The 17,933-nt window shown below is 33.2% G+C and overlaps 1 protein-coding gene across 1 annotated transcript; it reads left to right on the top strand.

Moving 5' to 3' along the window:
* LOC110265765 lies at nucleotides 1,118–4,022 on the top strand. Its single transcript, XM_021109014.1, has 2 exons — nucleotides 1,118–1,368; nucleotides 3,816–4,022. The coding sequence occupies exons 1-2, from the start codon at nucleotides 1,200–1,202 to the stop codon at nucleotides 3,959–3,961; spliced, it is 315 nt and encodes a 104-aa protein (XP_020964673.1). The 5' UTR covers nucleotides 1,118–1,199; the 3' UTR covers nucleotides 3,962–4,022.

The following is a 17,933-nucleotide window of genomic DNA, read 5'->3' as shown; positions in this document are numbered from 1 at the left end:
CACGCGCCAAAAAATTCCGAAAATACGTTACCTCTTTTCTTTGTGCTCTAATATGAAAAACTGTTCATATCTCCTACTTAAAACTGCAACAAACAAATTTCAAATATTTCTCAAAAATTTTTTAAATTCTCTATGAAAATTACTACAGAATTTAGTGGTGCGTTTAAGATCATCAACAAAAAATAAACAAAAAGAAGAACACAGATTCTACAAGGTACTGACAAAACTATTGTTATTACGTTCAGTTAATTTCTCGCAAATTTCATATTTCTACTAGTTTGGTTTAAGGTTTAGTGGATCGAGTTTATTCATTTAGTAGATCGAATTTCTTTGATTTTATTTTTTCTTATTTTTTTCCATAACTATGGCATTGAATGAAACTGTATTGTTAGTTTATTGGTTCTGATAAATAATTCGATTCATCTTTTATTTAATTGAGTTCATTTGCATGTAGAAATAAATTGAATGTGTTTTTCTTTCTAATTGAGTCTTTATGACTTTTTGTTCAAATCTGAACCAAATTTGATTCATTTGTGAATTAACTGAGATTCACTTGATGCTACTGTTAAAAATTGACGAAATTTGTTATACTTTACGAAATTTAGGTTCATTTCTTAGTTTAATTTAGGTTCATTTGGTTTGGTTTCACTTGAATTTGCTGAACTTGTTCATGTGGGGTTGTTTAGTTAATTTTTGTTCAAATCTGAACCAATTTCAGTTCATTTGTAAATTGACTGAGGTTCACCTGATGCTGTTGTTAAGTATTGAACAATGTTTTTATTCCTTAAAAAATTTTGGATTCATTTCTTAGTTTAATTTACGTTCATTTGGTTTCATTTTGCTTGAATTTGCTGAACTTGTTCATGTGGGGTTGTTTAGTTAGTTTTTATTCAAATCTAAACCAAATTTGGTTCATTTGTGAATTAACTGAGATTCACTTGATACTGCTGTTAAGTATTAACAAAATTTTTTATTCTTTACAGCCAAAATAAAAAAGAAGACCATCTCAAAAAAGGAGAAGCCACATTACAATGTAAGCATATACACATTAAATCAACTCTATTTTTGTATTATAAATATATCATAGAACATAATGTTTCAAATTCTTGCTGAAAACTCACGATTTGATATACTCAACGAGATCGATAGCTAGGGTATTTACCGACTTGAGTGAACAAAAGAAAGCTATCATTGGCGAAATGAGATTTGGTACATTGAGACATATCCCAGAATTGAATGTGTCGCACAAGCTCTCGAGGGAACTAATTCTTTGCTTTGATCTCTATCATGCATTCTTGGACACGCACTATGGGAAAATCTACATAACCCCTACCAAGATAGGACATGCGCTGGGCCTAAATTCAGGCGGTATTTTACTTTTTTCAGATTTTACATTTGTATTTTTTTCTTTTTGTTATTTTTATATTAATTTATTTATATTAAAATATTTCGGTGCTGGTGATAAGTATTGACCAAATGTTTTATTCTTTAAGTAATTTCGGTTCATTCCTTAATTTATTTGAGGTTCATTTGGATACAGAAATAAAATTGATGTGTTTTTATTTATGATTGAGTCTTTTTGAGTGCTTGTTCAAATCTGAACTGATTTGTTTATATTAAAATATTTTGATGCTGGTGCTATTGTAAGGGATAATTTTCCTAAAAAAAGTTGTGTACATCAAACTGACCGACTAGCAAAAGGAGATTGTTGACAGCTTCAAAGATGCTAGGGCATCAAATAAAACTGTGTTGTTAGTTTATTGGTTCTGATAAATAATTCGATTCATCTCTTAATTTAATTGAGTTAATTTGTATGTAGAAATAAATTGAATGTGTTTTTCTTGCTGATTGAGTCTTTATGACTTTTTGTTTAAATCTGAACTAAATTCGGTTCGTTTGTAAATTAACTGATGTTCACTTGATGCTACTGTTAAGTATTAACGAAATTTGTTATACTTTACGAAATTTAGGTTCATTTCTTAGTTTAATTTAGGTTTATTTGGTTTGGTTTCGCTTGAATTTGCTGAACTTGTTCAGGTGGGGTTGTTTAGTTAGTTTTTGTTCAAATCTAAACCAATTTCAGTTCATTTGTAAATTGATTGAGGTTCACCTGATGCTGCTGTTAAGTATTGAACAAATTTTTTTATTCCTTAAGAAATTTTGATTCATTTTCTTAGTTTAATTTACGTTCATTTGGTTTCGTTTCGCTTGAATTTACTGAACTTGTTCGTGTGGGGTTGTTTAGTTAGTTTTTGTTCAAATCTAAACCAAATTCGGTTCATTTGTGAATTAACTAAGGTTCACTTGATGTTGTCGTTAAGTATTGACTAAATCTTTTATTCCTTACAGCCAAAATGGAAATGAAGACCATCTCAAAAAAGGAGAAGTCACATTACAATGTAAACATATACACATTAAATCAACTCTATGTTTGTATTATAAATATATCATATATCATATAACATAATGTTTCAAATTCTTGCAGAAAACTCATGATTTGAGATGTTCGACGAGATTGATAGCTAGGATATTCGCCGACTTGAGTGAAAAAAAGAAAGCTATCGTTGAAATGGGATTTAGTGCACTGAGACATATCCCAGAATTGAATATCTCGCACAAGCTCTTGAGGCAACTAATTCTTTGCTTTGATCTCTATCATGCATGCTTGGACTCGCGCTATGAAAAAGTCTACATAACCCCTGCCAAGATAGGACATGCACTAGACCTAAATTCAGGCGGTATTATACTTTTCAGTTTTTACATTTGTATTTTTTTTTTGTTATTTTTATATTAATTTATTATATTAAAATATTATGGTGTTGGTGATAAGTATTGACCAAATATTTTATTCCTTAAGTAATTTCGGTTCATTCCTTAGTTTATTTGAGGTTTATTATGGATACAAAAATGAATTTGATGTGTTTTTGTTGATGATTGAGTCTTTTTTAGTGCTTGTTCAAATTTGAACTAATTTGTTTATATTAAAATATTTCGGTGCTGGTGCTATTGTAAGGGATAATTTTCCTGAAATAAGTTGTATACAGCAAATTGACTGACCAGCAAAAGGAGATTATTGATAGCTTCAAAGGTGCCACTTTGGCGTCTTTGACAAAATGTGTGACGGATATGAGTGTTGAAGGGGAGGAAAACATGCTGAAATTCAAGACAACATTCATCATCTTCGTCCAGAAATACTTTTTGTTTCCGATAACAATAGGCACAATCTTCCTGGTCTATAAGCCACCTATTCTTCATGTGCAGACAGTTCGACAATGGAATTGGACATCTCATGTGTTGAGCTTCCTGATCAATAGGAACAAAGTCCAAAGATCAGGACAGAAACTTTCAGTTGATGGCTGTGTCTTTTTCTAATGATAATATATTTCCATGGAACGAAGTTTCCTGATGCAGAAGTAGACGATGCTCCTGGGCCACTATAGGTGGCGCGCACTGGACACGGAGGAAATTCGTTGACGGGATTACCTTTGAGGCAAAAACTTAAATGGTAAATATAAAAAATATTTCTCTTGAAATTTCGATTCAAGTGCTTTTAAATTATTGTGCTAACTAAATAAGCTTATGTTTTAGGGACTTCTGAAAAGAGCAGAATTGAGGGGGGGGGAGAAAGAAGAAAATAAGGGAAAAATGAAGGAAAAAAAGAAAGTAAAAAAGAAACTTGTCATCCTGCATTCATATTCGGAAGAAGAAACTGTTTCTGAATATGAGTATACTTCTTACCATCGCTTATCGAAAATGATCTATTTATTTAAAGTTTTATATTGTTATTTTAACAAAATGTTTTGTATGTATTACAGAGAAGAAGAAAAAATGGAGAAGACACTACCAAAGAAAAGAAAACAACCACAAAGAGTGGCGAAAAAACAAAGCAAAGAAAGGAAGATTGTTCAGATGGATTCGGAAACTGAAACTGAATCCGAAGATGAGTAAGATTCAGAAATGATTATTTTATTGTTATAAGTATATATTCTATTTTTATTGATTGAGTCTTTTTGACTGCTTGTTCAAATATAAAATAATTTCGGTTTATTTGTAAATTAATTGAGGTTCACTTGATGACGGTGATAAGTATTGATAATTTCGGTTCATTTCTAAGTTTAATTAAGTTTTATTTAGTTTAGTTTCACTTGAATTTGTTGAACTTGTTCATGTGTGCTTGTTAAGTTAGTTATAGCTCTGATATTTGTCATTTGTATACATTTAAATACGTTTTTGTTAATGATTGAGTCTATTTGACTGCTTATTCAAATCTAAAATAATTTTAGTTCATTTTTGAATTAATTGAGTTTCACTTGACTGCTTGTTTCTTTGCTTGTTTTCAAACATGGATTGTATATTCAAATCATTTAAAAAATTTTGGTTCATTTCTTTTTGAATTAAGGTTCATCCTGATTTTAAATCAAAACTTTTTCTATGAATTTTCAGAAGCGAATAAGTAGAGGAGATGAGTAAAAAAAGAAAACAAAAAGAAAAAAAGAATGAAGAGAAAAAATGACGGTGCTGCAAAAACAAATGTTGCTCCGGATGAAACACAGAGAAATGACTGTGACTCGACGGACGTGCGATATGATGTATCGTAGACGTAAGATTCAGTTTCTTATATAAAGTGCTTTTTCTTTCTCTGCTAAGTTTTTCTAAAACCTGATGTAATTTCTTTAGCTTTAATAAATAATATTTATTTTTTTGCTTAGACTGCCCACTGTAAATTTCAGCAGTGAAAGTGAACCTGTGTTTCAAACAGAAACAAGCTTGGGATGGTCTCTAAACGCACCGAGCAATACCAAGTAATTTCTTTTAACATTTATTTATTTCTACTTTTAATTAGAATATCTTAGCTGATGATTTTAATTTCATATCTTTTTTATTAGAAAAAATACTCCTGAATTTCCAGTTACATTTTTTACAAGAAAAAATGGCATGAAAAAAAACAGAATTTATAATCTCCAACTATGTAAGTTGAAGTACTTACATTGGTCTTTTAAATTTAGGAAACAATTATTTTTAAGTATTGACACGGAATTTTATTTATCAGTAGCCCAACAGCCAATCGTCAAGAACAAATCCTTGTAGTTTGAGAAGAAAGTCAGTCTCAGCCTCTGGATATGCAAGTTATCTAATTTACTTTTCTATTCTAATCAATGTGCATATTTCACTTAGTGCAGATTTTTAATTTACTTTTCTATTCTAATCATTCAACATTAACTCATTTCTTGTTTACCTTCATTAGAGTTCCTATTGCAATTGCTCTTCCAAATTCTCTTGTGCAACAAAAAAAAAACCTTTACCTCTGTTCCTTCAAAAACTCAAACAGAAGAAGCTTTTGTTAATTAGTAAGTACTGCTTAAAATACTTTTTATTGGTTTTGATGCTATATCATAATAATTTCGGTTCATTTTGAAACACATTACTCCAGCTACCCTCCCCAACCTCAACAGCAAGCTTCCGCAGAAACTTTGGCAAGGGAATCAGAGCCAGAAGCTCCTGTAAATGAGTAAGTTCTACTTAAAATACTTTTTATTAGTTTTTATGCTATATAATAATAATTTCGGTTCATTTTAAAACACATTACTATGTAATCCAGCTACCATCTCCAAACTCAACAGCAAGCTCCTGTAGAAACTTTGGCAAGGGAATCAGAGCCAAAAGTTCCAGTAAATGAGTAAGTTTTACTTAAAATCTAATTTATTACTTTTGATCCTATATAATAATAATTTTGGTTAATTATTAAACACTTTCTTGTGTAATCCAGCTGCCCTCTGAAACCTCAATAGCAAGCCTACGAAGAAACTTTGGCAAGGGAATCAGAGCAAGAAGTTCCTGTAAATGAGTAAGTTTTACTTAAAATACTTTTTATTAGTTTTGATGTTATATAATAATAATTTTGGTTGATTTTTAAACACTTTTTTTGTGTAATCCAGCTGCCCTCCGAAATCCCAACAACAAGCACACGAAGAAACTTCTGCAAGGCAATTAGCCTTAATGTGTAAGTTTTATTTAAAATCCTTTTGATTAGTTTTGATGTTATATCATAATACTTTTTTATTGTTTTGAAAACTTTCCTCTGTCATCTTACAATTCTCCCTGTCCTCGACATTGAGAAGATGACATACCTTCATTCAGCCTTAGCATAATTTCACCGACCTCTCAACTGATAGTAACACAACTTGAAAAGATGGTAGAGGCGGTGATGGATGTTAGGGTGACAGCAACATTGCAATATGTAGAGGAAACAAGTGCAAAGCCGAGTTTGAGCACCCCTGAAGAGTACAAGACTCCGATGAAAGAAAACGAAATAACAGAGGAGTTGAGGAAAAAATGTTATTAGTAAATAACGCAAATCAAGATTGACAAAGAAAGGGCAAGTAATGAGTTCGAAACCATATTCATGTTGGACCACAAAACTCATTTAAAGGGGAGGTATATGCCACTTCTTGTCTTTAACACCCAAACAAGACGTAGAAAATACGGAAAATTCTTCAGTTATTACATTAACATTAATGATTTTTCTAAAAAGTTATATTCCTATATATCTAATAAATTTTGGTCCTATATCTGGTCTCCGCACTGTGTATGGTTCTTAACAACAAAAAATGTCGCTAACTTGATGAAGAAATATATTGCATCCCAACAGATCTTGTGGTAAGCCAAATTTTTTATTCCTTAAGTAATTTCGGTTCATTTCTTAGTTTAATTGAGGTTCATTTGAATCCAAAAATAAATTCAATATGTTTTTGTTGATGATTGAGTCTTTTTCACTGCTTGTTCATATCTAAACTAATTTCGGTTCATTTGTGTGTTAATTGAGGTTCACTTGATGTTGCTGATAAGTATTGACCAAATTTGTTATTGCTTAAATAATTTGGTTCATTTATTAGTATATTTTGCTGAATTTCATGTTGGGGAAGCATAAGCACGAATACATTGATCCAAACACTAAGAAGGCCTACTAGATCAGTGAATTTAAGGACTACCCATATTTTCTTAATTAAAAAACTAGCATCTCATCTAATTGTAAGTTGTGATTTCTAAAATTTCTTTAATAATTCTGTCATTTGCTATTATTTAAACTGAAATATTTTATCATTTTTCCAAACTTCAGCTGTTTGCACTAATTTGCCTTGGAAGCCATTGGTGGTTGTGGATTGGTGATGTTCAAAAGAAGGTTTTTCATGTGCTTGACCCCATAAAAAAAAGATATACCTGAGGAAAGAATAGCTTTGAATAAATTTGTTGTAAGTTATTTACATAATACATATTTTTGTTGTAAGTTGTCTCTTATTTCTAGCCATTCTGCTCTAATTAAATCATATTAATCACTCTTTATGCCTGATTGAGCATTGTTTGTAGGCTTGGTTTCGTTCAATAATTACTGAATTGAAGTGCACTTTTTATATTCTTTTCAGGGCTTAATGGTATCCCAAATGAGGGTCTATGCTGGGGCAAAATCTTTGATGGACAACAAAAAAGGCGTTGAAGCACCATATATTACGATCAGCGGTCAACGAACAACGTATCAATCTTCCTATTATTCTTTCTTTGCTATAGTACTGTTATTAATATGTTTTATTGTGCTTTTCTATGTCTGTCCTATTAATCATATTTTACTTTCTTATTTCTTTTTTAATTGTGACTACGGAATATATGTCATGAAATTACTGAAAATAATTTATCCCAAAAAGATAAAAAAAAAAAGGAAAACACAAATGTAAAAACTAGAAACAGGTATGTATCATTAAATATAGTTGATCCTCTACTTCTAAATTAATAATTTTTTTTATTTCTTAGTTCATTTGGGTTCATATTAAGTAATTTCTTTCAATAAAGAAGTAGATGCTTTTAGGCGGGAATATGGTCCAACCATTCTCTTAGACATGGTAAACAAATTCAGAGACAAAGTCATCAAGGCATAAGAATTCAAAAGCCATCCGCTGCCCTCTCAAGTTCTTTTTATAAATTCTCATATGGAGATATAGAAAGTAAATAGGTTCAATCTGCAAAATTGTAATGAACACTATTTTGTAAGAAATTGTAAAGAGGCAAACACTTCTTTGACTCGTTGTTAATGTTAATGTATATATTTGAAAATCTTTTCTTAAATTTCTTTTGATTTATTTGTTGAAAATGTCTGGGCTGTATTGAGATCACATTAATTTAAATGAATCTAGGTTCACACTAAATGATTGAATGTATTTATCAAACCTCAAGAGCGGCAAAAACATAAATGAACCGAAATTTAGTCATACATGAATCGAAATATATTTTAATAAACGCCTAAATTGTTTGCCATAACACAATTGCAGAAAGTAATTTGAAAAACCAAAATGTGACTATTCAATAAAACATAACACAAATAAGAAATTAACCATCATTTTCATCAAAGGGGAAAACATTATATAACTAAAATACAAATGAACCGAAATTTATTTTAATAAACACCGAAACTTCTATCATCCTCTCCAGGATAATTCATATCCTATGCATGATAAAGGCTGGAGCTTGACTGAATCATTGATCCACCATCTAAAAAGTTCAATAGCAAAAAAAAAAAAATCATATATTAGCAAAATGCACAAACACATTTTTCCCTAATCAAAATCAAACCAATGATACCTCATTTAGACCTGGCTTTTTCTTTTTCTCTGTTGCATTTAAATCTTTTTATCCATATTCGATCTCAGTTTATTCTTGGGACGTCCTCTTGTTTTAACACGTGGAGGACTTTGAAGGTCATTAACATCATTCAATATAGCGTCTTCGTGAGATAACGAATATTTACCTTTACTTTTCGCTTGATATTCTTGCATCTCAACCATGACATTATCAAAAGCCCGGTGCAGAATTCCAATCAACTCCTCAGATTCTGACGTAACTTCACAAATGTTGTGCGAGCGAAACACCAAATCATCAAATCTCTTGCTTTTTGACTCCAATAAAGGCTCGTCTTGGCTGCTCTTGGTATGTGTGTGCCTCCTCTTTATGTTCTTACTCCAGCATTCCAATATATATATTTCGATGCCACTTTATTTTACTCGTTCAAAGCTTAAAGTATTCAGAGGATGATGACATAGTATACCCCTTGACTCAAACAATAAGCACTGACACTTCGTGTGATATTGCATCGTATGTAACAACAAACTTGTTGAATGTTGAGTTAAAAACCTGCTTTACAACTTCATATGCCGTAAAACCTAGAGCAGACTACGTTGATCTTGTGATGCAATTCACCTTTCCTCTAAATTGTACTTGAACTTTGCTGAACTTCTTGTGAGTATACATGTGCTAAAATTGAGTCTCTATTGGTGATTTTGTTGCATACGGTATCACAGTATGAAAATCTGCAGCATCAAGTTCTCTCCCTCTCTTTGCTCTTTGCTTCCTAGGCAATAAATTGAATCAAGGAGCTATTGTGTGTAATAAACTTGTTAAAAAAAGCATGCATGCACTCGCTTCTTTGTGGGCTTCTCATCCCGACCCAAAAGTGGTGATCGAGGTAAATTGAAATTCATAAATGACGATCTTTATATAGCTCTACAAAATGGGACACAATTAATAAATTAGACACGAAAATGAACTGAAAATTATACCGTTTAAATCGAAAAATAACAACATCAATTAATTCGAATGAACCACGGTTACCTGAAAAGCCACTTATTGCCTCCAACACCATACTTCATGAGAAAATCATTCTAGTTTTTGTCAAATGCATATTTTGTAAACGAGTTCCAAACAACATGACTCATTTCTTGTTCAATTTCTTCATCTCACTTATAGCTATTTAATTTACTTGGTCTCTTCTTCATGATATGACAAATGCACCACTTGTGAATTGTTGTTGGCATACAGGTCTCAATAGCCTTTTGCATCGATACATATTGATTGTAAGAATCCCTTTTAGTGCATTTTCTCCCATGCAATGAAGCCAACATTCGAATAATTATTTGAATGATTGAATATCCTTATTTTTTGTCAAAGCACATTCGAGAAGTGTCAACTGACCGTGGTGATTCACACTGACAAAAGAATCAAAAACCAAATTATACCTGTAATGGACACCAGAAGAAAAATTCGTTATGAACCGAAACTAGTTATGCTTATGAACCGAATAATATATCACAATGAACCGAAACCAGAACGGAAAAAATTACCTGTTTGTGCTGTAAGTCGTATCAAATGAAAAAACATCTCCAAAATACTCATACGCAGCCTTGCTTCTTGCATAAGCCAAAAATGCATTTTTGATAGAGTGATCAACTTCAAGGTTAAGCTCAAAATTTTTTTTATTCTTCTTTCATTCTTAATAAGTACTTTCCAAATTATTTGGCATCATCTTATTCGAAAATGTTCCGTACTTTTCTTGTAATGTAATTCCTCACATCTTTTTTAATAAAACTTAGTTCACGTTGACCACTCACTGATGCTACAAATGACTGATATGTTTTACTCGGCCTGATTTCGGCTTCTTTGTTATTTTCATTAGTACGACGCACAAACATGCTTAGCTCCCTGTGTTGTTTCAGCATCTCTGCTCGATCTGGATAGCAAGAATGTGAATGATTCAGAATAACTTCAGAAATTATCTAAAGACCAACGTCCTTCAATATATGTACAATTGTACATAAATCCTGACTGGACAGTTTATTCCTACTGAGGAGTTTATCTTCAGAGTTGGAGATATCTTGGATTTTCATTTTCCATCTCTACTACATGTAATTAATTGATTCTTAATTTCATCTCCTTTTCGAGTGGTGTTCTTTATTTTCGTAGAAAAACCAAGAAGTTTGGAATAATCTTTGTAGAACTTTTCAACTTCTTCGAGTGTCTTAAAAGTCATCCCAACCTCTGAGACAAATTGTTCATTGACAACACACCTGGACTACAAAATGAACCGAAATATTATCATACACAAGACCATTGTGTAATAATAAATGAACCGAAAAATGTGCATTATATAAATTTAGAAACTCCTTCATTCTATCTAAATTCAAATCCATAAACAACACTAGTTTTAGCAAAGAAGCATGAAATTAGTCATTATACTTTATTCAATTGCATTCCATTCTATTTAATTCAAAATTATATATTGAAGAGTGAACCGAATTATTATCATACACAAGACCTCTTGAGATGGTATCGAGAGTTAGAAAAGGTTAGACACAAGCAAAGGTAACAGAGAGGGAAGCAGGAAAAGGTTTTCAATGTATTTTCTTATGTATCCTTTGTTTACAATCACTCTCTTAATATAGAATTCTAGGAAACTAAATACAGAAAGTATTCTAAATAAATATAATTGATTTTCTTTGATTATCTCTGATATCCTGTGATTTTTTACTCTAATTATGATATTCTAACAAATATTCTAACACTCCCCCTCAAGGTGAGCAGTGGGATCACCAATGCTTAGCTTGTTAAGGACACGAGTAAATGCTCTGCCTGCAACGGCTTTAGTGAGGATGTCTGCCAACTGGTCTTCTGACCTTACAAACGGAAGCTCAACACTGCTATCCTCAATCTTCTCCTTAATGAAGTGTCTATCAACTTCAACGTACTTAGTTCTGTCATGTTGCACAGGATTCTCTGAGATACTGATTGCTGCCTTATTATCACACTTTAATTGACTTGGTAGTTGCAGTGGAAAACCAATCTCAGTCATCAGTTTTTTGATCCATAAAACTTCAGTTATACCTTTGGAAATTCCCCGAAATTCAGCTTCAGCACTGGAAAGAGCAACCACTTTCTGCTTCTTACTCCTCCATGTCACCAGGTTACCTCCCACAAGAGAAAAATAGCCCGATGTAGATCTCCTGTCATTTGGATTACCAGCCCAATCAGCATCAGTGTAAGCCTCAATGTTTAAGTGCCTATTCTTTTGGAACATGATCCCATTTCCTGGTGTCCCCTTCAAATACCGAACAATTCTCATGGCAGCTTCCATATGATCCTCTTGAGGTTGGTGCATAAACTAACTTATCACCCCCACTGCATATGCTATGTCTGGTCGAGTGTGTGACAGATAAATCAATTTCCCAACTAACCGTTGGTACCTCTCTTTATCTGCTAGATTAGCCCCTTCCTCAAACTTTAAACCGTGGTTAACTTGCATAGGAGTATCTGCTGGCTTACAATTGACCATCCCTGTTTCTGCAAGTAAATCCATGATGTACTTTCTCTGAGAAATAAAGATCCCTTTGTTAGAGCGAAGAACCTCTATTCCCAAGAAGTACTTTAGTCCTCCTAAATCCTTCATCTCAAATTCTCTGAACAAGTTATTCCTCAGTTTTGCAATTTCTTTCAAATCACTTCCGGTTATGATCATGTCATCCACATATATTATTAGGCATGTGATCATATCTCCTTTTCTTTTCAAGAATAAAGTGTGGTCAGAGTTGCTTTGTTTGTACCCATACCTTTTCATGGCCACTGTAAACCTTCCGAACCAAGCACGTGGAGACTGCTTAAGCCCATAAAGTGCTTTCTTCAATCTGCAAACTTCATTTCTTTGGATATCTTCAGAGAACCCTGGAGGAGCTTCCATGTATACTTCTTCTTTCAGATCCCCATGTAAAAAAGCATTTTTGACATCAAACTGATGGAGTGGCCAGTTTTCATTTGCTGCTATTGAAAATAGTACTCTGATGGTGTCAATCTTTGCAACTGGTGAGAAAGTTTTTGAGTAGTTAATGCCATATGTCTGTGTATAGCCTTTTGCCACCAACCTTGCCTTATATAGCTCAATGGTGCCATCTGCTTTGTGTTTAATGGTGAAGACCCATCGACACCCGACTGGTTTCTTCCCTGCTGGTAAGATGCACCTCTCCCAAGTTCCATTTTTTACAAGAGCCTCCATCTCTGTTTTCATAGCTTTTCGCCATTCACCCTTTTTATTGGCTTCCTGAATTGTTCTGGGAATGTCTTCAGAGGTAAGGAAAGCTCTTGCAATGTCTACCACTCCTTCTCTGGTTGTCTTTATAGGATACTTTAAATTTCGAGGAACATGTTCTAGAGAATATCGGATAGGTGGTACCCCTCTGTTTCTTCGCGGCGGAAGTGTGAAAGGTTCTGGTTCCGATTCTAACCTGTCATTGTTAGTGACTTCATTTATAACAGGAGAAGACTCAGCAAAGTGAAGGTCACTTACCTCTTGTTGGACATTCTCAGAAGGATGCTCATTGGTTGTGTTGGTCTCTTCTTCGTTAACAGAGACATGCTCGTTGGCTCCATCTACTTGCTCTTTTGGAACAGTTTCTTGGCAACTTAGGTTAACCAACTAACTTGATGGTTCACTACTAGTTTTCTCCCCCTGAATATTAAGTTGGCTACTGAAGAAATATTCTGATTCCAAAAAATCACAATCCATAGTTACATGTACACGATGAGTGATTGGGTTATAACATCGATACCCCTTTTGATGCATAGCATACCCAACAAAGACACATTTCTCAGCACATGAGTCAAATTTGGTTCGGTTAGCTCTGGGTATATGGACGAACACAGAGCACTCAAAAACTCGTGGTGGTAACATTTGGACAGGAGGGATATCAGATTGAGTAGCTAGGATCTGTAGGGGTGTTTTGTGGTTGAGGGTCTAAGAGGGTAGCCTGTTCAGAAGATAGGCTGAGGTAGCAACAGCTTCAGGCCACAAACGTGTCGGAACCTTTGCATCAAAAATCATGGCCCGAGTCATCTCCAGTAACTTACGATTTTTCTGTTCTGCCACACCATTCTGTTGGGGTGTGTTTGGACAGGAAGTTTGATGAATTAAGCCTTTTTCTCTAAAAAAACTCTTGCATCGATTTGTTCACAAATTCACCACCATTATCTGATCTAAGTACTTGAATTTTTTTTATCAAACTAAGTGAGAATCATTTGATAGAATTCATAGAACTTGTCGGGTACTTCAGATTTGTGTTTTAGAAAATATACCCACGTCATGCGAGAAAAATCATCCACAAATAACACAAAATACTGAAATTGATTATTATAAGAATTATGAGCTGGACCCCACACATTAGAGTGCACTAATGAAAAAACAGAATTGACTCTAGTGTTGCTAGGGAAAAAAGTAACTCTACGATTCTTTGCCTGAATGCAAGTTTCACATTTGATGGGCTCAGTGTTACCAGTAAATAAACTAGGGAATAAAATCTTAAGGTACCCAAAGGAAGGATGTCCCAAGCGTCTGTGCCATAACCAAAGTTGCCTAGTAACCGTTCCGTGAGCAAGCATGGCATGTCCCTTGTGAACAACCTCATTAACATAATAAAGACCTCCACGTTCAGTACCACGCCCAATGATCTCCTTCGTAAGAATGTCCTGTAAAAGGTAAAAAGTAGAGAATATGAGAACCACACAATTTAGTTCCTTTGTAACGTGGCTTACAGAAAGTAACTTTGATGACAGTGCAGGGACATAGAGATAATTTTTTAATTTTAATTTTTTTGAAAAAACAATAGAGCCTTCTCCTTGAACCGCAATTAATTCTCCACTGGCTATTTCAATATGAGTTTTAACAGGTGTGGAGAGGCTGTCAAAATCATGAGGATCATGGGTCATGGTGTCAGTGGCCCCACAATAAAAAATCCACTGATCATATTTTTCTGGGCTGGTATATTTTTCTGATTGGGATATTTTAAAAGATTTTGGGCTTTCGGCTAGGTCATAGGGAGAAGGAATTTGGGCTTCCTTTTTTAGTGGGCCATTTTGCTCAGGAGACCCATTAGGGTTCCCATTCTCTTCTGAACTTCCATTTCCTTCTCCCTTATGCGCCGCCTCCTCTCTTCTTTTACCTCCATGAGCGGCCGCAACTTTTCCATGAACAACTGCTGATTTTGTTTCTTCCTTTCTTCCTGCGTCACCACCGCTGCTGCTGGCGGTCTGCGGAGTGCCCACTATGGTGGCGGCCTTGCGATTTTTCGGTTTGGGATCTTCCCACCATTCGGGATAACCCACGATTTTGAAGCAAGTCTCCTTGGTGTGTTTCTTCATTCCGCAATGAGTACAATGGAGGTGGCTTTTGTCTTCTTTGTCTCGCTGTGATGAACGCCATCCGGCAGTTTCTGAGCGATTCCATCCCTGTCCCTGTGGTCTGTTTCTTGCGATTAGGCCGATTCCGACCTCCCCTAATGATGTGTCCCCTTTGCTGTTGGTGGTAGGCTTCAAAATTTGGAGTCGGGCCGCCTCTCTTCTAACGGCAGCATAGACGGACTCCACTGAAGGGGTCTTCTCCTGCATCAAAAGATCTCTTCTAATGGCTTCAAATTTTTCATCTATCCCTGTTAGGAATTGATATAGTCTCTGTTCTTGTTTAATTTTGTTGAAAATTGCAATATCATCTGAGCACTTCATAGGATTCGGTTGTTTTCTGTCAATAGCCATCCATATAGCCTGTAATTTATTCCAGAATTCCTCTAGGGTATCCTGTCCCTGTTTTTGTGTGTTTGCTTTTCGGTGTAAATCGTAGATTTGTACTGTGTCTGTGCTGCTCCCATTGGTTGTAGCCAATCCCTCCCATAAAGCCTTTGCGGTTGGGAATTGGGAGACATTGTTCATCAAACTCGTCTCAATATTTTGAATTATCCAGGTAAAGACAGCTTGATCTGCCTGTTCCTATTTTTCATATTCTGGTTCTCTCTCTTCTGGTGCAGGGGGAATACCTGTCAGATGGCTTTTCTTTCCTTTGTCACCGACAACTTTCTTCATAAGTGTTGCCCACAATGGATAATTGTCTCCATTTAATTTAAAACTAATTGACAAATTATCAGGATTGGCTTGTGTTTGCTAAATTCCTAGGCCATTACGAAGCATATTTGCAATTTGCAAAGTTAGCTCATCAGTAATGATTGAGGAGTTACTCTGGTTTTGGTTTTGGTTCATGTTGTTGCTAATTTCATCCCCTGAAGATGACATTTTTTTTTTGGTTTTTTTTTTTTGGTGTTTAGGGTATTGGAACAATGATGTTGGTTTCTGTGTTCCCAAGATCTAACACCGCTTTGATACCATCTTGAAATGGTATCGAGGGTTAGGAAAGGTTAGACACAAGCAAAGGTAACAGAGAGGGAAGCAGGAAAAGATTTTCAATGTATTTTTTTATGTATCCTTTGTTTACCATCACTCTCTTAATATAGAATTCTAGGAAATTAAATACAGAAAGTATTCTATATAAATATAATTGATTTTCTTTGATTATCTCTGATATCTTGTGATTTGTTACTCTAATTATAATATTCTAACAAATATTCTAACAAGACCATTGTGTAATAACAAATGAACCGAAAAATGTGCATTGTATAAATTTAGAAACTCCTGCATTCTATCCAAATTCAAATTCATAAACAACACTAATTTTAGCAAAGAATGATGAAATTATCCATTATCATTTTATTCAATTACATTGCATTCTATTTAATTCAAAATTGTTGAACAATGAATCGAAATATTATCATACACAAGACCATTGTGTAATAACAAATGAACCGAAATAATATGATCATAAACAACAGTGATTTTAGCAAAGAAGAATGAAATTATTCATTATCATTTTATTCAATTGCATTAGATTCCATTCCATTCCATTCATTTCAAATTTGTTGAAGAATAAATAATCCAAACCTCGTTCACTTGATTCGATTCAAAAGAATAATCCAAATTGCTCTAATTCAACTGATTTGAACTTGAATAATTCATTGTTTTGATATATACAGAAGAATAATATATTCGATTCAACGTAAATGCAGGTCTGAAGAAGAAAATATAGGAGAACATAACAAAATCAAAAATCTGAAAAAAAAAAAAAAGAGAAGAATCAGACGAAAACACAGTGAAAACAGAGAAGAAGGAAAGTTTTACGTTGAAGAGGAACGAAGAAAGGGAGGCTTACGTTAAAAGTCTATTATAAGTAAGTGGTGCGGCGTGTGAGAGTAAATAACTTAGATGGACTTGGTTAGGAACATCACTTGGATATAGAGTATTATTGTCTCCAAATTCGTTTCTGCAAAATTTTATTAGTCAAATTAGTTCTTCAAAGATTACAAATTAATTATTTTTGTCTTTTCCTCACTCTATTAATAATTTCTATCAACAATTGATGGTGTGGAATGTTAACTCATAATATATATAGGACACCTAGTATGTTTAAATTGGATGCTGACAAAAAATGTTTATGAAAACTTATATATCAATTTAACTTTAAAAAGAAAAATATTTTTTTCTCCAATTACATAAATTCTAGTTCCAATATAACTTAGCAACTAAATTGATAGATTTTCAAAATATATTTGTTCAACATCCAATTGAACATGTTAGGAATCATGTATGTCGTCAGTTAACATTCCATATCATGATCAATCGTCAACGAAAACTGTTAATAGAGTGACTGAAGAATAAAAATATTAATTTATAATTTTTGAAGAACCAATTTGATTGATAAAATATTTTAAGGATGAATTTGAAAAGCGAGCCATCTTTGAGTGATTAATTTAATTATTAACTCATTATTGAAAAGAAGAATTAAGTGTCTAATATCATTTGAAAATAAAAATGTAATGAATTAGAGATTTTATTTATAAAAAAAAATCAATCAAGGAATATATTCTAAATATATCAGGAATCAATCAACTATGGGTATAGATATTTGAATATATAAAATCGAATAAAAAATTTAACGATGAGCCACATTCTTGTATGAGTATTTGAATTATTTTTCTCTTATACATCTATTTAAAGGAAGAATTATTAGTCATAAAATAAAATTAAACAAATAAAAATGTAATTAATTAAGGATTGTAATTATAAAAAAAAATCAATTAAGAGCTATAAGTCTATAACCAATATATAATATGGATCAAATTACCGACCTAGGTATTTGAATAGAAAGAAATAGGTTTGAAACTAAAATAAAAAAATAAAAAATATAATCAATT

Source organism: Arachis ipaensis, chromosome B08, assembly GCF_000816755.2.
Source record: "Arachis ipaensis cultivar K30076 chromosome B08, Araip1.1, whole genome shotgun sequence".
Lineage (NCBI taxonomy): Eukaryota > Viridiplantae > Streptophyta > Magnoliopsida > Fabales > Fabaceae > Arachis > Arachis ipaensis.
This window is presented reverse-complemented; position numbering and strand designations above follow the sequence as displayed.